General features: G+C 40.6%; 3 protein-coding genes across 3 annotated transcripts; 1 reads left to right on the plus strand and 2 right to left on the minus strand.

The window, feature by feature from the left end:
• Positions 1-8285: 8285 nt before the first annotated feature.
• LOC131282395 (1-acyl-sn-glycerol-3-phosphate acyltransferase gamma-like) lies at positions 8286-12028 on the minus strand. Its single transcript, XM_058311847.1, has 4 exons — positions 11328-12028; positions 10702-11234; positions 9402-9759; positions 8286-9312 (listed from the first exon to the last, which is right to left on the minus strand). The coding sequence occupies exons 1-4, from the start codon at positions 11509-11511 to the stop codon at positions 9164-9166; spliced, it is 1224 nt and encodes a 407-aa protein (XP_058167830.1). The 5' UTR covers positions 11512-12028; the 3' UTR covers positions 8286-9163.
• A 5569-nt stretch (positions 12029-17597) lies between these two features.
• LOC131281386 (pescadillo homolog) lies at positions 17598-19859 on the plus strand. Its single transcript, XM_058310718.1, has 2 exons — positions 17598-17763; positions 17869-19859. The coding sequence occupies exons 1-2, from the start codon at positions 17743-17745 to the stop codon at positions 19744-19746; spliced, it is 1899 nt and encodes a 632-aa protein (XP_058166701.1). The 5' UTR covers positions 17598-17742; the 3' UTR covers positions 19747-19859.
• A 93-nt stretch (positions 19860-19952) lies between these two features.
• Positions 19953-21874, minus strand: LOC131287348 (uracil phosphoribosyltransferase homolog). The gene is made up of 4 exons (XM_058316393.1): positions 21321-21874; positions 21000-21192; positions 20765-20932; positions 19953-20698 (listed from the first exon to the last, which is right to left on the minus strand). The coding sequence occupies exons 1-4, from the start codon at positions 21452-21454 to the stop codon at positions 20516-20518; spliced, it is 678 nt and encodes a 225-aa protein (XP_058172376.1). The 5' UTR covers positions 21455-21874; the 3' UTR covers positions 19953-20515.
• Between the last annotated feature and the right edge of the window lie 5250 nt (positions 21875-27124).

Genomic DNA, 27124 nt, shown 5'->3' on the forward strand with positions numbered 1-27124 from the left:
TCGACATAACAAAACAAGCATGCAAAGTAAAGCAAGCAACATCTTCTAACATATACTTACAAACTGAGAACAAACTCATAAAATAGTAAAAGCAACTAACTAACAAAAATTAAACATTAAAAAAACATACACAAACATCCACACACACACACACACATAAATAATTAAGAAAACTGCATACCCTGGAATGTGCGTAGCTTAAATCTTACCGTTGTTTGTTAACATTTTGCTAGAGAAGGATGTGGGTGGACAGAACGACGAGTTAGTAAATAGTTCTACAAGCCGGTGAAAAGAAGGCACCTGTATCAGAATGGAAATATTAACACAAACAAAGACAGTTTATGAATGACCAATATAAGTGTCCCTGCACTGGAAGTGGAGTGGAGATATCATAGTTTATAGTACGTAGGTAGATCATCTAGCAAACATATGAAGGCCACGGTTATTCGACTTTTTTATGCGTCGTCTAGTGTATGACGGAGAGAAGTTTCTACTCCCTTTACTTTTTGTTTATATATTATATATCATCAAATTTGACTTATCATTTAGTTTTTATTTTACCCTGACCCTACCCTTTATTAACTTAACACATATGAAGAGGCATCATTGTGAGTACTTTTACACTGGAAGGGGAATCAACTAGGACGGTGTTTGTTTCGTTTGCTACTAGAGTAAAAGTGCCTTTTTAATACTTGTAGTTAACTTTCACGTGTATTTGCTATACAACATCTTTTGCAAACAGCTAGAAGAAACCCACAAACACTCTTTATCGGGAAGGAGGAAAAAATCGTTGTCTTAAAATATACCCATTTCGCAATGTAGGCAATGTTTGGTAGGAACTAGTAGGAAGCTATAATTGGTAGATTGATGATTTGAAACGAGCCCTTTTAACGTTACAGTTCTGAAACTCGCAAAATATCTCCCTTCAATTAAAGTTCACCTTTCCAATTTGGTTGCTCCATACACAAAAAAAATCTTTACACTTTAAAGGTGAAGTTTAAAGTGAATGTTGGCGAAACCTACATTTGTATCACATCTCATTTGTAATCACATTGTATTATATATTATCGTTGCTTACTCAATACTGATAATAATGTGAATTTATTAACAGCTTGACCGTTTACAAAAATGCACGTTTTTTAAAACTATTTCTTAAACGGTGGAAGTATATCGTTTCTCCACACAATAGGCGTTGAAGTTTATATGATAAAGCATGTGCTGCACAATACTTACAGGACGTGATTTCACTCTAGTTCCTAAATTCTTAATTCTCATCTACATTGAGAGTATCACGCAGAATTTCCCCTTCAAGAGAGAAGTACTTATGATTGAGGCGTTCATTAAAAATCATGATTACGTTCGTACTAAATACTTGAGTTTTACAATCCGCTTGCTTTGTTTACGGTTTTCTCACTTCGACGTAAATATTAAACACTGAATAAAACATCACCCATCCCATATTGTCCAGCGTGGTCCAAGGATTAGCCGAGCAAGAATTTAAATTAGTATTCGATCCGGGTGAGGATCTTCTCTCTACTTACCCCGGGAAGCATATAGCATACAATATTGGCCCCCTCAAGAGACGGAACGCAGCAGCGGCAGCAGTAGCAGCACCAGAACAGACATTTTTTCCTTCGAACTTGTGATGTGAAATTTAGAAGTTAACATTGGTTCATCCTCCAGTTTAATGGAAGCGGTGGGCATCATACTTTAAGACGGTATTATTGTAATTCAATGCAACCACCAACCAAACATACAAAACAAGCAGCAGCTGCAGCATAATGCATAACCGACTTTGTGTCCTCCTAGAACAACTCAACCTACCGGGAAAGGTACGTTACAGCAGATCAGATAATTTACAAAACTATATAGTATAAATATATACACATCGTAAAGAACCTTGGGAAGGAAAGTAAATCAACCAATTCAATCAATAGGTAATAGGAACAATACAAGAGATATTGGTCTACGATGTTGGAAAACACTCACACACATATTTATTGAACTATTGCAACATTCTGTTTCATGTTGACCAAAGGTGGAAATCAAAGCAACCTATTGTTTTACTTCTTTCAAATTACAAGCTTTCATTGTGGAATGAAACGGAAACATGAAAGTAATAACGGTGAATTCGATTAAAACATTCATAAACATAGCGCAACGGACATCATCAAATGATCAGGAATGGTACCATTATTCCCACTACAAGTGCTGATATTATTTACTTTTTATGACCAAGGATTCTTCTTTCATTTCGTCATAAACAAACGTTACCGGCATTGTTTAAAGGCACATTGTACGTGAACTGTGCAACCAGAAATAAGACAAATATCGAGTAACGATATTCGATGCAAACGTAAAGGAGGGCATAAACATTAGTTAACATTTTTACAGTTTCTCTGGCTATTTTGTATACAAAAGAAGATGAAGCTAAACATAAATGATAACAAACTAGAGATTACTATGTAATACATTAAGAAGCACATAAAAAGGGTGAGTTGGTATTGGTTGGGCAAGATAACGAAGAACACACGGTACACAAACATACACACTTTTCAATTCAAAGTATCTAACAGACTTGTTGGGCGAAGGGGAAGGCCCGGTCCAATTTAATTGTGTATTAACAGTTGACAAATAGGGAAGCGGTGAGTTGTGTGAAATAATTGAAAACATTAATTGATGGCACCTAAAACCAGATTTAAGCGAGCAGCATATAAATCAATGGCTAAAGAAATTACCATACAGCAAACAAACAACCACTAAACCAAACAATGGAAAATTCAAGAAAAAAGGTCAAGTGGTACTGCTTGATTGAAAAAAAATGTTAATCGTGTATGCAACCACATGTAAAAGTAACAATGAAGAAAGTCATGTAAGTAAAGGTTAAAAAGGCAACAACAAACTACTTAAATGAATATTTAACGTATTTACATTTTTAAGCTTGAACATATACAAAACTGACTAAATGTAGATCAAGTAAACTACGACGAACGAGTAGACTAACCATCATTTCAAAACGAGAAAAGAGCGAAGCGGCGCAGTTGGTTTTTTGCTCGGGTCAGATGGCCAGGGTCTGTGCCCAACCACCGGGAAGTCTACTACGTTCTGTGCAATAAAAAAAGCAAAAATTGCCTCTATTTGCTATGGTTTTCCATGTTTTCATGAAACTATAAAATCTTTAACTTAAATAAAATGAGACAAAACAAAAAACCATAAAAAACCACAGCCAAGAGTCTCGAAGTCGAAGACCGCAAATAGAAGCTTCCGAAATTTTGCGTCACTTTTCGGGTATGAATGTAGTAAGTAAAAAAAAGCTTAACCTAATACAATATAGTATAACCTCCTGTTGACATCCATCTTCTTCTTCTACTTCTTGTTTGACGGTGTGAAAAGTTTCCACCCAAGTGTTACACATTGGAACGTTGAATTTGCTGTTTTTCGACCCAAGCGAAGCCTTCTTGGGTATGCCATCGTTGCGTCACGTTGCTTTGTGGCATTTTTTCTTTTTCAGATAAAAAGTAAATTGAAAGTTAAAAACCTAAACCTAAAATAACTCGCTCGCTTAAAAAACGGCCAAAATCATCCTATATACCTAGCATAATAACCATGGTTAACATTTTCTCACTCGCTCGCCAGCACGGAGTGGACAGTTTTTCACCTAATCGTAGCAAAAAAAGATAGCGTTAGTCAAAACAAACAACAAACAATACCGTAAATCGAAGAACAACACGAGCAACAAAAAGTTCCAAAAGGTTCAGAAAGACGATAACAATAGGAAGACGATCACATCTATTGAGAGAAACAACTCATATCCGCAAAATAAGAAGGAAAACTGATTAAAGACTCACTGTTTCCTCACCTTTCCAACAAAAACACACATACATTTACTGACAAACGTTATAAAATGTTTCGTTATGAGAAAAAGGTGGTAGTTGACATAAAATGTGCAGGATTATACAATTTTGCGGTAAAACACAAACAAGAACAACAACAACATACTAGTATGTATAGTATGTCAAATCGATTGCGTGCTAATGAGTGGAGGTAAATTAAAACTTGACAACATAACTTTTGTAGAGAATATTTTGGTTTGTTTCTTTCAAACTTTTTTACACAAAGCTTTGATTTGAACGACTAACTAATGTGAAGGTAACAGAGGTTTTGCCAGCTACATTTCAATTTGAATGACAGACAAAAAATAAGAGGTTTTTCACCGTCTTACTTTCAGTTCAGCCTTTGCAAAAGATACCAGTGGATGTTGATAGTGATAGTAGTTATAAAAATCGATTTTTTTGCAAATCATTATGTGTAATAGGTCTTTGATGTTTGGTACATAGTCAGTTATATATTTTTTACATAATGTCACGTATGATTGATAATACATCATTTGCTTAACCTTTATTTGTAATCCTCTACAGACAGACCTGGAGAATAGTTAGCATCAATAGCTAAAGTTTTACAAACTAGTCAGAGGATGAGAAAAATAGCTAAAGAAAAAATGAAAACCAAATTCCAGCGTGAGTACCAGTGCTCCGATTTACGACAAACATTTAACCAACTAAAAAGACGTTAAACAAAAGGAAAAATAGCTTGGAAGATAGAATGGAGGCGTACAAAATCATAAAATTATACACGGTTAAGAGCATTTGTTTTAAAAATGCGTGTCATGTTTGAGTACTTTTACTGAAAGATTACTGGTAATTTATTGCTGATTCGGCATGAATAAGCAGGATGCCGGGCATACATTAAAGATGGACACGTTTTGCGCGCTTGAATGCGTGTGTGCGAGCTGTTTAAAGAGCTAGAGTTTTCATCTAGCTCGTCGTTTGATTTGAGTTTTATTATGTAAAAAACAAAGAACAAACAATTGCAAAATTGTTGTGAAAGATAAGTCCTAAATTCGAAAATGAATCCCAGTTGATTGACGTGATGAATCGGGTATCTCGAGGTGCATAGTTTATAACGTTTTGTGAGCATATTTTTCCACCAATTAATATAGCCATATTGGTCTAGCAGATCGTTCATAGAGAGCGTTGTTTAGCAAGCGATCGATCACTTTCATTATGGTGGAGTTTCGTTCAGAATGGATACGGCTATCTTGCGCTGGTTAGATAATTCCATTTGCCTATTTTTTTTAAACTTATCAATGCATCTTTTGAGAGTAGAAAAGTTATTGATTGTTAAACATAGAACCGAAAATAGCAATGTTTAATTTCTGTGGCCTACGCAACGAACGTTCTGATACAAATATAGCTGAAACAATCAAAACCAATTTCAAAGAAATAGCAAACTGCATTGCCATTGACAACAACAAGATAAATACACGGATACATAGTATTGGAAACGAAATAGAAAACACAAAATTATCAAAGAAAAAACTATCATTTTAGAACAGAACCCACTAAGAAAAAAAAAACATATGAGTAAAATCACGATCCTTTTGACTCGATCTTCGGTTTCGTTCTCTTAAATAGAAACCGTTTCACCCAGGGGGAGCAAAAGTCGGTGGATCGTAGTGTTTGCCGTTTGTAATCAATAGATTGTGTAGAGAAACTACGATTTGTCGGGTTTCTATCGAACCGGATAGCGCGTGGACGCGGAAACATAAATCAACGTTAACAATTTTGTCTAACATAGCGTAATAACTAGCACGACTGGTAGTAAAGATAAAGACAATGCGGTAGTTCCGAATGCCGGTGGTAAATCAGTAGACAAACGGTGCAGCTTCTTGGGAAGCTCCCAATCTATCGCTCTCGCCCCCCTGGTAGAAAGGAGGGGCTATCCTATTTAGAAGAGTGGTAGAAGAAAATCGCACCGAACCGCGTGAACGTAGACAAATTCACAATCAACCACGAGGGGAAGCTAATAACGATGGAAAGTGGAACAAATTTAATAAAAAAAACTATATAAACTTACAGAAAGAAACAGCTAGCTAACATTAGAGAATATGGTGGTGGAACACTACTAACAATTTGATAACAAGAAAATAAAGATGAAGCATAAAAGGAGAAAAATCAAGGAAACTTAAATTAAAACAAATAATGAAACACATATTTGATTACATTAATCATTAACAAATATTTGTGCGTGCGGCAAGCGGGAAACATGAACAAGATTAAAAGCTACAAACTATACTGAAAGCCAAGACAGACCGAAAGTCATCAAGCGAAAACTAACAATTGGATATTTGTAACCGTTTTTTTCGTTGTTGGAAATTCAAAGTCAAGTCGGTTTTGGATGGATGAACCGATGCGAAAGTTAATGAAAAATGCAAGCCAATAAACGATTCAAAGATCTTAATGAAACCACAGTAATGCATGTGTTTTGCTATGAAAGTTTGTATAACAGTTAAGAGAACCAAGGATAATACGTCGGTGTAAGGTAAGTCTGAAGCGGTTCTATTGGAGTGGTAACATATTTTGTTATTATTTTAAATGTTGCAATGCCCTAACGTGTAGAATGTCCACGATCAGAATACCAACACCCGCTCTTACTTTTCAATTTTTGAAAAAAAAAAATTGAAACTTGAAGCGAACATATTTTTTAAGCTTGCCTATCTCGAAAAACAACCTAAAAATTGAATAATGGTAAATTTAATTTAGAGAGAGTTATGACTAACTTCAACATTCAAAGTCACCAAAGTAATACTCATGGTCAGATTCTCTTTTTGTCAACGTAGACATGAAGCGCAAAAGACTGTAAACACACGCGCTAATATCAATTTTGCTGTTATTTTTATTGCGTTTCATGTAGACGTTAATATTGATTTGTGTGTTGAACTTTGAACAAACAGCAGAGAGATTTTTATCGCAAACAATACCAAGTGCACAAATCTTTTTTAAATCGTATTTATTATTCGCTGACACGGTTGCGCATATTTTGACCGACTGACAGTAATTTACTGTTTGCAAAGGTTGCTTTGTGCTCCTTATAAACCTAGCATCTGAGCAAATAAAACACATAGAAAAACCCCTTTGTTTTCGTGTTGTTCATTCCGAAATCCTTTCGCAAACAGATCGTTTTATTCCATTCGGTATCCACTGTTCACACCACATTCAACAAGCGAACATAACACGGCGCGTGTCAACTTGTTCGGAAGCGTGGAACAACATTGACATTGAATAAAAACCAATAAAACCGACCATAAAAACGGCGATGGGAAGCTTTCTTAATAGCTGACCCCTGACTGGATACATCGGAGAGAAAGGATGATGTAATAAATGATGCCGAAGAGAGTTCCCTTACGGGGCTTTAAGCTCAGTTTTAAGTTTGTATCTGCGTACTTTTAGTTTGAAATATAATTCTCAAAATTGTGTGCCAAGTTTTACTTTTAACCGCGTTCATATCCCTTCGAAACCCTCATTTCGCATAGTTACAATCAGGTTTTCCCCTTACTATGTCCTTTTTGGCATTTTTATGTTTGTTTTTCTTTTTAATTGCAAACAAAATTTCATTACACCGTTTAAAACAATTCGCTTTATTCAACACAACTGGTTACGAACAATGAACTGGATGATGATCGCGTATACTAAACTTTATTCATTACAAAACTAGCAACTTACGGTAGGATGTTCTTGAAAGGAAGTACGTAAGTAAAAACAAACATGAGTAAAGCAAGTCAACCGTAATATTTTACCGTCGGAAGAACTGGTTGATGCGAGCAGCGGAAGAGTTCTGTAATATTATAATCGAAAATAGTGTTTACAAATTTGCGCGCCCTTATTAATCCATGATGTTGAGCATTTACATTATTCGAAAAGTTGTGCAGTTGCATTTTTGCAACATTTTACTCATCATTACTGGAAGATACTGGAGCAATTTAGGTGCCGATAAGAAAAAACAAATCCCGCCATTTGCATGCTTCGAGCTAGCGTCTCTAAAATAGCGTCAACCTCACTAGCTACCATTGAACAGATCATCTTGTGCCCGCCGTTCCGTTGTGCCTTTTTTGACGGTTCGTAAAAATATTTCAATGAATACATATATTTCGTTGCCTATCCGGTTAGAGATAAAAACACATGTTAGTAAGGAAAATAGGGAACTGAAAAAATCTTTCAAACCAATTTCGCGCGTCACACACGTCGATGAAATCAAAAACTACGACCACCGCCCTGAAAAAAAACTTAAACCGAATGATGTTTCCACATTCCGACCGGCTGCCATACTGCTAACACCTAGCAAAAGTTCAAACTAATTTATAATTCATTTTCTCCAATTCGAATGTCCACTTACCGAACCTACCCTCTCTTCATAGCGCTTTTGTAAGATTTGTGTGTGTGTGTGTGTTTTTTTTTTCTTCAATTTTTGGTTTCTGTGGCCTCTACTGTACACCGTTTAGCAAAAAACCCCTCCAGCGTTTGGTTTGTGCGGGCTTCCCAATAAATAAACTGTTATAAAATAGCTGTGTTCTGCAATGGTTCCGGGAGTTCGACGGCGTTCCGTTATGCGTGGCCTTACATGGCGACCAGCATGCGGTTTCTGCACGCACAATCCCACGACGCGGGATCACATTTTACATTCCTACCCAGGTGGTTCCCCTAGAGGGACACGGGTGTTCCTTTAGACCTCAACAGTTTTGCTCCTTCCGTGCTTTGAACTTGTCGTGTGAACCACAGTACATATATTCATAGTTTTACATATATGTATATATCCGTGTATATATTATCTATATATAGAATTATAAAGTCGTTTCCCTGCTTCGCTCATCACACACATGCCTTGTTGCTTGTTATTCTTTTTCTTTTGTTTGTGCATTCGCTTTCTCTATGTTTTGCTACTTGTAGTTTAGCCCTTTTCCATACTGCACACAAATTCGTATCCCAAATTTGGCCACACGCTGTCACATAGTTCCTGTTTCGATTCGTTCGGCTACCAGTCTAACAACAAAACCATCATCATCGGGTGGGTGTAAATATTTTTTTTTGTTCGAAGTGTAAACATCTTATCGCGCGTCAGAACGCCAGTTCTAAGGATGACGACGGAGAAGAAAAATCACACGCGCATCATTCACATCGACTATTGTCTCCATTTCCTGCCTCCCCTTTTTGCGTCCTCAACGTCCGGAAGGGTAAACTTACACGGTACCGGAGACGGTGGAGAGTTCCTTTCGTACGCTCCTTTTGCAATCTGCGTTGTTACTGCTTCTTTTTCGGTTTCGTTTATCCTACTTATCCTTGGCCGACTCGGAGAAACCGGTCGTTCCGGCCGGTCGATGATCCGGACTGTGTCCACCGTTCTTCTGCTGCTGTGCACCGTACGACGAACCTTTGCTGATCTTCGACATTCCGATCGCCTTCACCATCAGCATGTAGACTGCAATAGGGTAAGGGGGTAGGGTAGGGGGCGATTATTTGAATGTTTGATTAGCTTTGATCGAGTGCTAATGAGTGTCAAACACTTACAGGCAAAAATGATACCGGCACCGATCGAGAAGTACAGAATTTCGCCACTGAACAGTAGCTTCATCAGGTAGTACAGCATCGGGGTGAGGGTGGCCACGACCCAGAAGGCCGTGTTTATCAGCGTCGCCGGCCGACGGTGGAGCGTGAACAGCGGCCGCTCGGTGATGCCGGAGTCGGTGAAGAAGTTGCCGTGCCGGTGGAAGCTGTCCTGCATGCGATCCTTCTCCCGGAACAGCTGTTGCAGCCAGGCGGCGGCTTCCCCCTCGCTCTCGGGTAGCGTGGCGGTGGGAAAGCGGCGGACACACATGTGTGCCGTGATCGGTTTGCCGTTCAGAATATTGAAAATTGTAGGTTTTACCTGCAAAGGTTGCGGAAGTAAGCATATCATGGGGTAATTTTAGTCTCTCTAGTCCATGATAAATGATCCATGAACTTAAATTTTCTTAACGCGGTTACTTCAAACACGGCACACAATTTTATAGAATAACAAACTCTGAATGGAACAGTAGATTTATAAGAGAACTAAAAAAAAAGAAAGCATTCGCTCGGGTTGGAACGCTTTGTGGAACGTTCAACATGAAATATTGCATGGGAACGAAATAATTTTCCAAGATCGGTAAAAAGTGTGGTCAAGAAAGGCAAATTTCTGCACTACCATTGTTTTAACAGTTAGTTCAATTTAAGTTGCATAAGTTGCATTATGTAGAAGAACTTCGGCACAAGCCTCAATAACCTCACGAATAATCGAAAAAAAAAATCCAGAGCAGTTTAAAGGTCCTGGGTGCGAAGTTATTGAAGGATCCTCTTGATCAGTAAGATATGGCCGAAATCAAGTACGAGGGGCCTTCTTCACGTGGAACCTTCTTCCAGAACGTAAAAAGGAAGGCCTCAAATGCTGCTCAGTTGATGAAATATTCCAAATGTGCCGGTTTAACCTACCTTTCTGTTTAAATCAGAAATGGTGACAAAATTCAATGTAACAATCAAAAATATTTCCACGGTTTCGGGCTCGCTATATGATATGCTGTGGCCTCTTTTTTATCGATCTTGAAATTAACCAAGACATGGTATTTAATGCTTGTTAAAGCTTGAATGATATAGTTTTAAAACCAAAAATGCCATAAGATAGTCAACAAATAAAGTAAAAAGTAACCGTTTACGGATTTAAAAAATCTTCAAAAATGACGAAGTTATATTTCATCTATAAAAGAGTGATCAACAAGTCCGCTAAAAAGCTTTCTGGCAAGTTTCCAAAGCAATGTATTCTAGTGTTAAGCAACAAGCTTTCTGCCATGCTTACCGTCGAGTCCTTGCTGATGGCCAGCTGAATATCCAGCACCGCGGGGCACTTCTTGCGCAGGTACGGCAAGCTCGCGGTGAATCCTTTCGTGCGCGGTATCAGATGGTGCTTGAGCGGCACCATGCCCTTCTCCTCGGCGAACTTCACCGACGCTTCGTGCTTCTGCTCGGTGAACCGCGTACCCTCGGCGTTCAGCAGTAGCCAGACCGGGTCGGGATAGTCGTAGATTTCGTTAATCTGTCGGCCGATGATTTCGCGATCCTTCTCGAATGAACGCTCGAGAAACACAAACTCGGCGAACTTCCACGCCCAGCCGATGGTCGGGATGTATTGGATCACCTTCTTCGCGTACGCCTTGCAGTTACCGAGGACGCGCATCTTCTCGCAGAACATCCACCCGATCAGCCAATCGATCTCGTACGTGTGGTTCATCAGCAGCAGCACGTGCTCCGAGCCGCAGTACTTGATGTCCTCATCGCTCACGTACACGTTGAGCTTCGTATTGGACCACCAGTCGGCCAGGAAGACAAGCTCTGAAGGGAGAAGGAAGGAAAAAAGCACAGGTTATAACCCGAAAAATCGGTCAAACGCATGTGGCACGATGGCGCTTCGCCAAGGAAACTTACGCGAGTAAAACGAATAGCACAGGTAGTATCCGATCGTTCGGTAAAGACGCTTGTTGAATGGCTTCAGTCCAAGGTACAGTACACACTGTACCGTGTTGATGATCAGACCGGAGGTGAAGAACGATATCGCAAAGCAAAGGTGGACCAGCGTGGACTGCTTCAACATCGGCACCAGGCCCGCCATTTCTGTTGTGCTAGTGTTTTGTTTTGCTTGAGCTAAAACCTTTCTCTACAAGATCAATCGAAACCCTTCCGTACGATCCGCCAGTCAAGGCCAAAAAATGGCAAAAAGCAACGTCCTTCTCTTTGGTTCAGTTGTTCAAGTGGCACGATTAAAAATGATATCTAAGCAAAAGTTAAAAAAAAAAACAAAATGCCACTACTGCTTGCTGAAGAGATGCTGGAAACTACTACGGTTGGCGCAGTGCGTGTTCAAAGCATCATAATTTAATCGATGCCAACCGGACAAAACACAAACCGTTTGTCAACGTTCGTGCTGGATGCTGCATGCGGAAAACGTTTCTCCTGGTTTCTTGTGGTCCAGTTTTGTTTTGTTGTTTTTTTGTTTCTCTATCGATCGTTTGAAACAATTAATTTACAACTAACACTTCCGAGACTTTGGTGGGATGTGTTTTCTCACGGAAAGACCACGGAGTCCCACCAGCACATGGAGAGTACTGGACGGTGGCAGCAGATATCGATTCGATTGTTTCCTATCTTTGAATATCTACAAGTAAAATAGAGAAATGAGAAACAATTCATAAGACGTTAAAAACAGATTTTTCAACATTTAATTTCGTATTCGAATTTGTTACCGATCACGAAGGAAGTTACGTACACACCATTCAAATAGCAACAACTTAATATATTCTATACCAAAAATGAGCGACCTCGGAGTGCTGGAAGAGCGATAAGGAATGGGAGGTTGGCTTAATTCGGTGGACTAGACCGCCACAACCAGGACCAGAGTCACTTAGGCGCGTGCGATTTGATTTCATTTATTGTTTTTTGTTCCGCTCGTTGACTTTCGGCACCTAATCCAGTACGCGCACCGGAACGAGCTCCCGACCCGGTCTAGTGCGCGGGATTTAGGTTAGATTAAGACCACGAAACACTTAAATAGCTCGACTGCGAGACGACCGATAACAGCGAGCCTCGGATACCTGTGGACATATGACCCCTCGTGTCTCGTTTGTATTTTTGCAACCTAACGCTCTGAGACTTCCAACGACACCCTAGGGACAGGGTACTGTGTAGACAGAGACGGAACAAAGCAACTCCTAATCCCCACATGGGAATCATATCTTTTGGGTGGATTTTCGTGTGGAATTTCCAGTAAATGCAGTCCATTCGATTTGGGCTTGAAACTGGGTGTAAACAAAATTGAAGACACCAATAAGTATTTTAGGGTGCTTACGATTTGAACCATTCGCATAGCAGATTGATTTCCATTATGATCAAGGCAATCATTGAAGGGGTCATAATGATTGACTTTTAAATACTTCAACACTCGACTAAGACTACCTATCATCCATCCTAATTAACACCATCCTTCGGGCGATGTAATAAGTGCACAGAGTTCCTTCTAGTCAAACGTGTTACCGTTCTAAGCTCTGTTGACTTTGCTTATCACATGACGTTCCATTCCGTTCGTTGCTCCTCATTTCTTTTTTTTTTTTTTTTTGCAAAGCTAATGAGAAAACCAAACATTGAAAGAGTAAAAAAATCGCAGGGTTTCAGGTTAAACACAGGCGTTGTCAGGCAACTTTGCCTCGAAAGCTGATGATTTTCACTCTAACGCACTTTATTTTGAAATAACTTATCAACTGTTGTCTCTAAAGCAACTGGTATTGAAACAGCTCATCGACAGTTGTCTCTAACTCATCTGAGTTTGCCTGTGTGCGAGTTTTTGTATGCTTTAAAGCTATTTTTATGTATTTTTAAACAATTTTGAGTATACTTTTCATTCGTGCATGCATACGCATGTCAACAAAGAAGCCTGCATTGTGGTGTATAACCCGGTGGCATATAATCAATCAATAATCAATATCCCATTTGCTCTACAAAGCAGACGTGAAGTTTGATTGACAACATGCTATTTAAAATCAAACAAAAAACACAAAAATTAATAAATAAAACACACACTCATTAAACGAATACTACAATTTGGTTCTGTTCATTTGTGCGGCAAGGTCGTTGTGTTGTTTTAAGGACATTCAATTTTAAAATCTCCAACGAAAACCCAAACGAATCACACAACAAATTAGAAAAATATGGTAATTTGTTTCGCTTCTGAATATGAATGAATAATGAGTATGTAAACAACTATCCTAGCGAAACAAACGACCGAATGGTTATCGCAAGGAAACCAAAACGAAAAAAACAAAAATCTCAAACGTACTATTGCAACAATTAGTTGCGCTAATTTTAGCATCGTCAAACTTCCGTCCGACGCGTTTGTAGGTTTCGTGTTATTTTTAAAACCGAGGGTCATGTTTTTCAACTAATTTAGCGGTACGTTGGACTTTGAATACTTTCCCTTTTTGAAGCCGATTTTTATTTTAAACTGCAACTTTCTTGTACAAAATAGGGATCGGACAAAATTCGTTTCATTAAAAGACCATGATTACGGTGGGGGTTACAACGGCCTTACCTTAAAAAGACCGTAGAACAATAAAATCTTATTTGATATGGCTGTGTTTCGACTTTCTCTTGTCAAAAGAACCCTATATTTACCATAATCAAAATTATTGAAACCTTCCAGACCTGCTTATCACTAAATGCAATCACAAACCACCTGCATGCCCCCAACATGGCATTGATGGGATTGATAAAGTCAATCAGGGAGTGGAGAAGTGTGTGTTAATCTGAAACTCGATGAAACTTTGAACCTTTTCCCGCGAAGCGGGAACAAACAAACGATGACTCGGTTCGCGCTTCACGAGGAGGATATGGTGAAAACATCTGACGATAAGAACAGCTGAGTAGGGAGGGGTAACCGCCTAACCGGAGGGTTGTGTTTTGTCTTTCGAAAGCTGCTATCTCTAGTATAGGTCACAAAATGATGTGTCTAGAAATGTTAAATTATGTTGAGGATCACTTCTAAGCCACCGCTCACGAAATGGCAAACGAAATCATAGCACTCTACTATTCTCAACAGGTGGTGGTGTTTCTTGCAAAAAACAAATAAAATGAATTAGCTTCAACTCGAACGAATCTCTGGATTATGTGCGGGCACGTTGCCTCAAACAACAAATGCTTAAAGCCTGCCCGAGGGACAAGACCATCGCGTCGATGTTATCAGAAAAGACAGCCGCAAGAAGCCGGACACAAAGAAAGACAACCGTTTGCTGATAAATCAATCAAAACCGGCCCCATCAATCAACAGCCGAGCGAAGCTGCCCGGCGTTTTGTGAGGCGGTGAGAAGCTGAAGGAGCTTTCTTCCATCAACTGGTGCACCTTTGTTGCTATAGTAATGATGTTTCGCTGATGGACGCTAATTGTGCAGAGATATCTATCGTCCGATGCACGGTTGGTCTATGTTGATATCCTTCCGCAAAATAAAGAAAATTTAACAAAAATCTTTCTGGTCGTTTTTTGAACATAATGTTCCGTTTAGCAATATGTTTGGGGGAAAATTCACGCAATAATTGAAAGCGTTTGTCGTTCGCGTGATAAAAAATTTTTGCCCCCGGGACGTTTTCGTATCTCCTTACGCGGCATAAACTACTGCGTAACATGTGAAGAACTCGCTCGAACTTCCCTTGACATGACGTAATGGTTTATTGCATTAGTGCGATTGGCGCATGGTAGTGTTGGTAGTGGCAATGCATACTTTCGACTAGCGGATTTCGCGCCGCCGCTGCTGCACTGCAACAAGTGCAACATGCAACCAGATGTGCATCCAAAGGGATGGATTCTTTACGTGGAGGTAAATCTCTAATACCGTATCAATAACTGCTAGCTAAAGTGGACTGCCAATCGAGGGGTCGTTTCATGACCTGTGCAGTTAAAATGTTCTATGGTTCGATGTTCACAAGCAGGTCAAAGTGCGATCGATTGCACGGTCGGGACGGTGTGAGATGGAATTATTAATTACACACTTCCAATGCGCATTGTAGCAGCTGAAAATGTAAAAAAAACAAGAAGTAGAATGAAATATCGGAATCGATACGGAATGCCGGGTGAACCGTTGCGAACAAGGGAAATGCAATGAATTCCAGTCAGAAAGTGTGGTTGTGTGGTGGCCATAAAATTGTACCGACCGGGTGTGCACTACCGTTAATCATTTGGTAACCAGCTCGCTGGTTGGTAAGCTTCCGGCGCGAGGTGGGTGCCCTTGAGCTGCATGGTATGCACCGTTTTCCCGAACGGGAGTTTTTCGTTCCGTTCTGATTGCCCACGGTACTTTGTTGTTCCGGTTACTACGGAGCGCGGCGATTGCACTGGGCGTATGAGAAGATGCAGGCGGAAAACACGCATTTGGAGCCAACACTGTTTGGTCAAGAAGATGCTTTTGACATCTTGTTCCATTTAGCAAACGGAAGTATATAGAGTAGAACATTTTATCTACTAGCGGCCTGCTGATCAATTCGATCACTTTGCTGACTATTTGCTCCCGAATGTTCTGACACGACACTATCTATCCGAGAACTTACGCTGTTGGGGACAAAGCTCACACTGCACTAAATTACGTCTTCCTCAATTTGCGTCAAAGAAAAAAAACAACGCCCGCCTTTCGGTCTACTTACAACTGCCAATCGCCGTTGTTGGTGATGGAAGAAATCGAACTCGTTGACGCACCGATGTGCGGGAAACACTAGATGGACCGCACAAGAGCGCACCGACAACGCGATAACGTCGACATTCGCAAGTGAAAAACAGAAAGAAACTGTTTCTGAAACTTGGTGTTGGCAGAATCGGGATTCGGAAGATCCGAAGATTAGGGATCGAACACGGATTTCAAAGATTCGAATCCTATTTGACGGATTCTAAAGATTGCTATTTGAATCAGATTTGATTTGTTTGAGATTCGTTTCAGATTTGAATTTCAGATGGTTTGTCTTGTTCGATAACTCAGGACCGTTGCATAATAAAAGAACTGTGCCCGATTTTCAATGCCTGCGAAGAGCATTGTTTTCATACGTTAGTTGATTTTCAAAATCAACAGGGCAGTTCCAGTTCGGCGTTGCATCAGAGCGGATGGTTAGCAGTGCACGAGGTTCCTGAAAGGGTTAGCGGAAAAGTAAGGTTATCTTAGTCACGACCGCGTGGTGTCGCCGAGCTGGAGCTCAAGTCAGAGAAATCCTAGCCGACGCACATCTCGTGCTGTTTGAGTAATCAAGCGGATCACGAGTTTCGTGCGATCTGACAAACGGAAGGAAATATTCCTTTCGTTACGGCGGGTGAACAGCCGCATTTTGACTGCGCACTAGCGTGGTTGGCTAGCAGTGCTCCTGGCCGCATGGTGGCAGTCAAAATGTGACGCCTACAGAAAATCTGAACAACAACAAAAAAACAGGACATATGGTCTTTAGCAGCCAGTCCTTAACCAATAGAGGTCTATGTCTCCAGGTTAGCTTGCGAAGGCCCAGGAAGCTGGATTCAATAGCCGTACTGGAGTAAATCCTCGACGAAGTGAAGAAGAAGAAGAAAATCAACAGGACTACTAGCAGCGATGAAGCTGACATTGGAAATGTGTGGGATGTTTTTATTACGGAAAAGTGAGTTATCAGTTGTGATTTGATGGGGAATCAGATTAGGACAAACGATTTCCAGATCGGCATTGATTGGTTTACTTCGTTTCGCGACTGTTTGATGGATTGTGATCCGGATCACCGAATGGATTCGGATCAAAAGATTGGAATCCCAACCGGGAATTGAATTCTCCAACACTAGTTGAACTCTCCGATTATTTGGAGAGTTGCCAAATAATGAGTGGTATAAATAATGAGGTGGCATCTGGAAGTTAACTTTGACATACCTTTTTTGACATGTTGGAATCTCGATTCCAATGGAAAGTTTTTAATAATTTTCATAATATTTGAGTTTACTTGGATGATTATAAACAATCAAACCTTTCAATTCATCCAGCAGACTTTAGTTTTTTTCTAGTAGGTGCGTAGAAACGGTACAAAATGCCATCACCAACGTTCTTCCAGGGTTGAGTTGAACCTTAAGAAACGGCCTTTTTTGACAGCAACACTTGTGGAGACTTGAAAACTGTTTCGAAACGTCATAACAATCCTTTTCTTCGTTCTTCGCACGACATGTGCGGTTGGTGTTTTGTTCGCAGTGGTACAAAACGTGATATTTTATCCTGAATCGTGGTCTTTTAGTGGTTTTGTTTGATTCTCGTTGCGAAGCGTTTCATTCGGTTGTACAAGTGCGTCGCGTTCATACTACTCCGCTACAATGGTGAAGCGATTTCACAAGGTATGTGCTTTTGGTTGAGAGTGAGGTTATGTACAGATAACAGCATGCTGTGTTGAATGGTAAATAAGTGGCCAAAATGTTACCCCCGTTTGTTTTTACTTGCAGTACAAAACGGGTGAGGGTGCCCTGTACTACACGCGGAAAGCTGCGATGAATAAACTGCAGCTATCCATGCGTGACTTCCGGCAGCTATGCATCCTGAAGGGAATTTATCCGCGCGAGCCGAAGAACCGGGCCCGTGCTCAGCAAGGCTCGCGGGATATCAAAATCCTGTATCACAAGAAAGACATCACCTTCTTGCTGCACGAACCGATCGTTTGGACACTGCGTGATCGTAAGATTTACAACCGACGCATCTCGGAAGCCTCGCACAAGAAAAATGGCAAGCTGCTAAATATCCGCATGAACAACTATCCAGAAATGAAGCTCGACCACATCGTCAAGGAGCGCTACCCGACGTTCATTGATGCGATCAAGGAGCTCGACGACTGTATGACCCTGCTGTTTCTGTTCAGCACCTTTCCGGCTTCGAAAGTTATTACCCGCGACCTGACGAAAATGGCCCGCAGGCTGACGGTCGAGTTTATGCACTACATCATCGTTGCTCAGGCGCTGCGCAAGGTGTTCGTTTCTATCAAAGGCTACTACTTCCAGGCGGAAATTAAGGGCGAAACGGTGACGTGGATCGTGCCACACTACTTCCCACACTCGCCGCATCGCGGGGAAATGGTTGATTATGGCATCATGCGATCGTTCGCGGACTTCTTCGTTGTGATGGCCGGGTTCATTAACTTCCGCCTGTACCATTCGGTCAATCTCGTGTACCCACCACAGTTTTCGCACTCGCTAGATTCTGATGAAACTATCGACAAAGAGGATTCATTTATTTCCGAACGCATTGCGGCCCTGAACACGGAGCTGCTTCGGTCGGACGGAGGCAACTCGGGTACGGCTGAGGAAGAAACGGAGACGCTCGATTGGACGGGCATCAACGAAGACGTACCGCACGTGAATCAGATCCGCGAGGAGGCGCAAAGCGTGCAGAAACTCAAAACGCTCTTTAAAGGTCTCAAGTTTTTCCTGAACCGTGAGGTGCCCCGTGAACCACTGGTGTTTATCATTCGTTGCTTCGGTGGTAAGGTGTCCTGGGATCGGAAAATGTATGTTGGCGCGACGTTCGACGAGTCGGACGAAACGATCACGCACCAGATCGTCGATCGGCCGAGCGTGCCCAAGCAGTACATTTCACGCGATTACATCCAACCGCAGTGGTTGTTCGATAGCGTTAACCAACGGAAGCTTCTACCCACGAACAAGTATTTCATCGGTGCCGTTCTGCCACCGCATCTGTCTCCGTTCAATCGGGACAATGTGATTTACGTACCGCCGGAGGAGCTGTCACTTAAGCAGGGCGGTGATGACGGAAACGGTAACGAGTTCGAGCGACCGGGTCGACGACGCGGTGAGGAACAGGTATCTGACGACGAGGAAGTGGTGGATACATTCAAAGAACAGCAGGAGCAGGTACAGCGTGATTATGCGCTGTTGAAGGCATTCAACGATGAGAAAACGACAGATTTTAATTCGGGCCCCGATGTGAACGATGCCGCCAGTGATGCGGAAAAGAACGATCAGGATGCGGAAGGAGAAGACGATGAGGAGCAAGAGAGCTCAAATGCCGGAGCAAAGAAGAAATCGGCCCAAAAGAAAACAGGTGCCCCGAAGGGTATGGCCGTCGTGAGTGGAAAGGTGTTCAAGGAGGATGAAGTCGAGCAGAGGAAATTAACCAAGCAGGAGGAGGCGCTCCGGGCGAAGTTGGTCAAATCGAAGCACCGTAAACTGTACAAGATGATGATGGAGAAGAAAAAGAAGGCCGAAAAGGAGGCGAACATCCTGGCGATGAAGCGTGCGAAGATCGAGAAGGACAAGAAGCGCGACCAGGTGACGAAGCGGAAGGAACAGAGAAAGAAAATTTTGACGTAAACGAACATGAAACGTGGCGTGATGCGATTGGGCAGAAGTTTCCAAGAAATGCATCTTATTCTAATGCTTGTTGTGCAAACGGTTTTTGTCCAACATTAATAAATTTCTCTTATTACACACTTTTCGCTCCAGTCCGTAAGCTTTGTACAGTTGGTGAGGAAAAAAGTCAAATGAGAAACTACCAAAGTACGTCATTTTAAAATGCACGTAAGTATATTCTTTAACAGCTAACATGTTTTCCCTTATACATTAGAACTTAATGTAATAATTTTATCCACACGCTCGCTACGGTTGATAGCCAGTTTGACAGTGATTCGACTTTTGACTTACTTTGCAAGGATTTCCTTTCTTCCTTGCGCTTTTATGGCGGGAGAAATTCTACATTCTAGCTTTGCCGTTAGTTCAAGAGGAAAAACAAGTAACGAAGAGCATGCGAGTACGAAATCCATGCTACCTAGCAACCGTGCTCTTTTCCAAGCACATTAAGTAGACCGATCAGTTCGGCAGAGTTCAGATGTCTAGAAACCGATCAGGTGATCATTTTCACACCTCCCGCGAAGCAACTGTACTTTTGTTTCCACTAAGGCCAATGGCGATTATATATGCACTTTTATAGAAGGTAAGTACCAAAGATGCTGCTTTACTATCGCTTGGCCGACCCTAGGATTGCAAATTTCTCGATGGTCGATGCGGAAGAGCGGGACACAGAATTTTCGTAGTGCAATACTATCGGAACAGGATGGCGAGGTGCTACCAGCAGGGTCCGTGTTCAGTCAGTTCCGAAGTACTTCTGGCCGAAATGATTCGGTGCGACCGGATTTAACTCGGAGGTAAGTATCTTCAGATCCGGAAAGGCCGTCACTACCATCCGAGCGGCTATCGGTGTACAGAACAGGTTCGACAGGATGATCGAACTTTCCTTAACGCCGTGATCCTTTAGTACGTTCACTGCCTGCGAAGTAGAGAGGAGATGAGCGCATGAAGGGATGGCATTTAAAGGAATCCTCGTCTTGATTACCTGTATTACGGTGTTTCCCGTTGCCATGATCGGGTACATCAGTAGCACCTGCCGCCTTGCAATGTCATCGGGAAATCGTGCGTAAACCACCTTGGCCGCATGTGTTTCCGCGTCCGACTCGACCAGAATCTTCCCGATTCGTATCGATCGACAGCAGTCGCGCAAACCCTTTATGAACGAAGCGCATCGTATGCTTGTAATCGATAGTTTACTGGAGGCTGAAACAACAACGTACCTGCTCCATCGCTTCACCCGATCGTATGATTGACACGCCGCAGTTTCCCGACCGGTACCGCAGCCCATCGTAGATAGCGCCGGTCGGCGTGACAACCGAGCAGTCCGAGTATGGTAGCTGATTAAGGCTTTCCTCGATCACCAGCCTTATTAGCCGGTCCGCGTAGAATTTGAAATCGCTCCTCGTGGTGTTTCTAAAATTAGATACCGGTCCGGAAGGAAATGACAACGAATTGTGAAACCGTCTTTTGCCGATTTAACATCGCATGCAATGCATATGGAAAGGTATTTGCGTCATGTTTTTTCCCCTGTTTCCACATACTTATCCCGGATGATCGTCTGCAGCTCCTTCACCTGATCGTTACAGTCCAGTATTTTTAAATTATCACCATAATCAGCTGGATTTTCCGAAAGTACCGGCGTGGTCGTGCCATTGCTTTCGTTGCCGCTGCACATTGTTTTTTTCTGATAGTATCTTGTTTATTAATCTATACTGTTTTGTATTGAATACTATGATTGAAGCCGGGTGTTACGATTTTTCTAACGTTTTCTTTGTGCTCGTTGCAGTGTCGGTTTCTTTCAGCCGTGCTCTAGTTTAGATGGCACCTTTCGAATTGGCAAGAATCGGTAATGTTGTTGGTACGATATACAGAGGAAACGGGATGGAGAGTATAGGAAAATCGTTCACTTTCGCATTTCTGACGACACAATGAAGCTGTCTGCGTCAATGTAGGTCGAATCGGATCAGATCCTACAAACGATACTGCCTAGCAAAGCACGCCGCCGGCTGGTTTATCTGAGGTCGTCTTTTACCAACATCGGTCAATACCTTGCGCTTCTGTCCGGCACGGCACGTTATGTGGAGTTGAAAATGGAACACGTTTTACTCATGCCCCAGGACGAATGTGCTTCCGAGACCGATAACAATCTCCGTACAGGGCACGTAAACGACTGATTCTAGTGTTGGCAGAATCGGGTTCGGAAGACTCGATGACTCGTTCTCTAGGCGGCTTCTGAAGGATGATCGATCATCGACTCGAGTCCCATTTGACAGATTCGGCTCAGGTTTGATTCGTTTGGGATTTGAATCAGATTTGATTGGTTTGGGACTCGAATTGACTCGATTATGACTTAATCCGAATCTATTTTAATTTGATGTACCTCGATCTAGATTCGAAAAAATGCATAAACCTTTTTTTAAAAAAAAAATACTATAGAACGTCGATAATCATTAACACCTCAATTCTACCATTTTATTTATCCCACGGAGTGAAAATGACTCAGACCAAGATCTGATTCACATGCTTTCTGGATTTTTATCAAAAACATCACTCTACATTGAGAATCTTCTTTAGACAGTGTTCAATACAAAAATCAATGTGCCCGATTTTCAATCGGGCGAAGCACATTGTTTCCATACGTTAGTTGATTTTCAAGATCAACAGGACTACTAACAGCGATGAAATGTGTGACATGTTTTTATTACGCTCAGATTACGATAAACGATTTCCAGCCTCGCGACTTTTTGATGGATTGGGATTCGGATTTGGGGATTCGAGTGCCTAGAAGGGATTCGATTTACCCACCACTAGAACGAACAACAATCTTCAAATACCTTGGATACAATTTAAAAAAAAAAACACCGTTTTCATTGATAATTCGTCCATGTAAACCTGGTTTGTCTGTTTAAACAAGTAAATTGCATGCTCGGCGAAGTGATTTGTATCTCGTCTGTGAATAGAGAAAAAATACTTACATGTAGCGCTACTGTTGCTATTCACGACGTCAATGTTACTCTTTTATCTAATTTGTATATAGCCAAAAACAAGGATTCGATATGCTTGTTGAACTTTGTTGCAAACCATGATTTTGGTATTGCGTTTTTGGCACCACTGTAGTACTACAGTTTTTACAAACAAATTCAAAAAATGCAAAAATAATTATTATTTACATTAAAGACATTTAAAAAGCTATTTAAAGCATTTGATATGGCCGTAAAAGTGTCTAAAAGTAGTAAAAGCGATGATGAATTCCATCAAAATTTGATTAACCCTTTGGTGGTCAACAGCAGATATTCATTGAAGATATTAAAAATGCCAAACATTGTCAGGCTTACACAATTTTCATGCTTGAAATGAGCCTCAATGCACATCATTCGATCCTTTTTTATATTATGAAATCATCTGCGACGCGGCAACGTTTCCTTTGGGCCAGCTACATCGGTTCCAACATTAAAAAATCCAGCTCAAACTATTATTAAATTTACATTTTGAAAAGGCTTTCCAACTGTATCATAAACTTATAAACTATGCTTAATTTGTGTGGAAACTATACTCCTTTAGTTAAAATATATACCTAAAATTTTTACATTTTGAAACTATCAAACTAAGTAACAAAACTTTCAAACAAACTAACAAAAATCACAATACCAAGATTTAAAGATCGTTTCTTCTTCTTCTTGGCGTAACGACCTCTTGGTCATGCCTGCCCGTTAGTGGCTTACGTACTTGTTTCCCTGTTGTACGTGGATAGTCAGTCCTCTCGTACAGGGGAGGGTCCGGTGTCGATTGGGATTCGAACCCACGCCGTCGAGGTGGTGAGCCCCGGCGCTCATGGGCCGATTTTCTAACCGGCGCGACCGCTCGGCTGTCGCGAACCCCTCGTGATCGTTTAAAGTATCTTATTCGAAAAGCTAAAATTTATTAACATTGTTTACTACATTAAATAAAATTCGTATACTTGCATTGAATTATTTGATAATACATTTCAATATGAAATATTTAGAGACGGTGCGTTTTGCTGGTGTACCTTTAAATATGATAGCTAAATTAAATGTTTTCAATACACCAATGTTTCATCTTGCTGTACTTTCCCGTCCATCAATAGCCGGTCGTCCATCATTGCCGTTATTTTAAAACAGACATTCTAGATTTTTTTTAAAATTATAAATTATACACAGCACTATCTTTGGCTTGTTTAAAACATAACTCAATCTTAGTTTTCTTTCACTCAAGAATTCGATGATGTGATAAAATATAGTCCTTTTGTGATTTCTACACAATTTTTATTTGAATTTGAATTAAAATACAGATCAATTTCACACAACTGGTTCGTCTCGTTGTAATCGCGTATAAATTTTGGCCAAAACAATCTTAACAAGCGACATTTATTGTATGATATTTCTAAGCGATGTGCTAGAAAATGATTTATTACAACTTCCATCTTAACTATATACAATCTTTGGTATGTTGAATGTTTTATTGTACGCCGTCAAGTGCGCTCCAAATATTGGCAATTAAAACTTAACTGCAGACGCTCATAGCATAGCCTTACAATCCTACATTGTGCTAAACTGATCAACATTGAAAGCACAGATACTTTTATTCGTTATATGCCTGTTTCACTTGCTTCTTAGCGTTCAGCAGCACTTGGTAAGGTGTTTTCACTGGTAGCAAGTTGCGTAAGAAGGTGTATAATGTCCGAAAGATTGCTCGGGAAGTAGCGTATCACAAATTTCAGTGTGCTCAATTTTCCTCGTCCTCGTAGTCGTACATGCCCGGTGGCGGGGAGTCCATCACGAAAAAGTCCATACATTCGGTGTACAGGCGCCCTGAGGAAGTGGAAAAACCATCATTAGTTGTGGAACTCTTGCCGATTGGTGCACAGTGCATACGCAAGAGGAAAATATTATTTAAAATGAACAGTTATCCAGAACGTTAGAGGAGTAATACAATTCGTTAGTAAATGCAGCATGACGGGCCTGGTTAGTGGAAGAGTTGTAGTAAAGTAGTGATTCTTCATGTGTCATATGTTTGAAGGTGATTTTCTGACCTGTTTATACTGTTTAAGCTAAATGCATCTTTTCATATGCCACATGAAGGAATATTATGTTTCTCAATCAGTGTATTGACTTTTCGTTGTTTTCTTGTATTGTTTCCAAAGCCAAAGCCTTTCGCTCCAGTCTAGCTTTCTCTTGTCGAATTGTCGTTTATGTCTTCTCTAATCCAGTACATTTGTACCAAATTCGTACACTTTGTTTTGTTTTTTCTATTTTTAAATTATTTTTGCAGTTGATAAATTTCACCATGGTCTTGATACATGTTGTGCGTTTCGCATAGCGTGTTTTTTTTTAATTTACAGAGTGATTTCTTTGTTCAATGTGCTTTTTGATGACATCCGCCTTGCCTTCCTATATCTTGCATATTTGGCATATGAATATTACTAATGCTGTAAATCTCCGGTTGCTTCGATTCCTCGGCTGTCGTTTTGCAATCAAACAGGAGAAGATAGTTAACAAAGGTAACGTCCAAAAACATATTAGAGCGAATATTTACGATGAAAAATGGAAAGATAGCAACTACATGTATAATACAGATGTAAGGTAGCGAAAATGTGAATGTTGTTTTTTGAAAATATAAGTAATAGTTATTTACACACGTTTACATTGGTTATTATTGATGCATTTGCTAGTGTTAAATAGGGACACAACAGAGTGGGAAAAAGTTACGACATGAATAGGGCGTGGATGCAAGTTTGTAAGTACTGAACAAACGTCAGAGTCGCTCACCTTTGGTGATCGGGGATGTAATGCTGATCGTTACTTTCAAAGGGCTTCATCGGTCGTACAAATAATGTTCAAAAAAGGCAAATTATTGCTGCACGCACGAGTTTTCCTGTGAGTTTCATTTTTAATAGAACTTTTCTTCTTCTATCGTAGCATGTTCGTTTTTTATCCCCCGTTGTGTATACTAAGTGTACGGTGGAATTCGAACTCTCGTAACGGCAATGTAAACAGCTTCCAGTGGTTTTTCACGAACCTACGATCAAGATTGCGAAATGCTCCCGCAGAAGATGGAAGAAACTGCATATACCCCACATGCTAAGGATTTATTTTTCTTTTGCTGCAGTACACATATACTCATAAAGTGATGAGAGAGAGAAATAGAGAGAAAAAACAGGAGGATTTGATAGGATCTGCCTTGATTTTATTGCATACACGTGTTCCTCATTTCGCTCCAATAGAGCCCAACCGATGGTCTCCCTAAACGTTAGCACCTAAATCTTATACTTTCAGCCAGGCCTTGCTGTTCCGTTTGGTTTGAGTGGTTTGTTTATTTTTTGGTTACTTTGTTATTCCTTCTGCTACGGGGTTTTGCTAGTGACGTTGGACAATTTTAGGGCAACATTAACATTCATTTACCACACGATTTACTGATACGTTTTGTAGTTTTTTTGTTTTCTCTTGCCATGGCGTCTACTGAAGGCAGGTAGTAGACTAGTTAGTTTTGCATCATTCTTCCCCCGGTAGGTCCGCTGTGGTTCATGATGTACCTCTAAAGTGTGCTGCGACAGTTGTTTGTTTGTTAATACTTACGCCGTTTTGTGAGATTAAAAAAAGGTCTATCTATATCTGCTAGTTGTATGTACAAATCAACAGTTAAAAAAGAAATTTTAACAGCTCATCGTTTTTACTATCTTTTCTATTCCCTGTTCACCTCTTCATTCCTAACCCTTGTCTCACTTCCTTAAGCATATTTTCTAGCTTTACCGGGAAGAGGATCCGCTCATTATCTTTAGTTATTTTCTGTACAGCTCCTTCGCTCGAAGGCAGATATCTATACAAAACAACTGCCATACTAAAACGACCTATTGCTGTTTGTGCCCCGAAGGGTTTTAATGGCTGAAACAGTTGTTCTGTAATAGTTTTTCATTTTTGAAACTCGATTTTCTACTTCACATATCATTTCTTTTTGTATGCAAAAGGGGGAAACACGGGAGTGATCAGACCGCTTTGGTTCTGCTATAACCTTGGCGCTCACCTAGTTCTTTTGAACAACTGTTCCGAATCAGCTTTTAAGCGACTTCTTCGACGATTGTTGACGACGTTATCAGAGGGATGATGCTTGGGATACAGGGGAGAAAAAAGTATAACAAAAAAGCTCTAAACCAACACCATAGCCAGAAGCAAGAGCGTGCGCAACTCCTGCAGAGAATATTATTGCGTGTGTGTGTATGTGAAGGAGAGAGAAAGTGTATGAAGATTATATTTTCAAGGATATTTGAGAGATAATTGTCCATTTCGATATTTAGTTAATCTCATGTCAATTAGCAGTAGTAGAGGAAGAA

Source organism: Anopheles ziemanni, chromosome 2 (genome assembly GCF_943734765.1).
Source record: "Anopheles ziemanni chromosome 2, idAnoZiCoDA_A2_x.2, whole genome shotgun sequence".
In the NCBI taxonomy this organism is placed as follows: Eukaryota; Metazoa; Arthropoda; class Insecta; order Diptera; family Culicidae; genus Anopheles; species Anopheles ziemanni.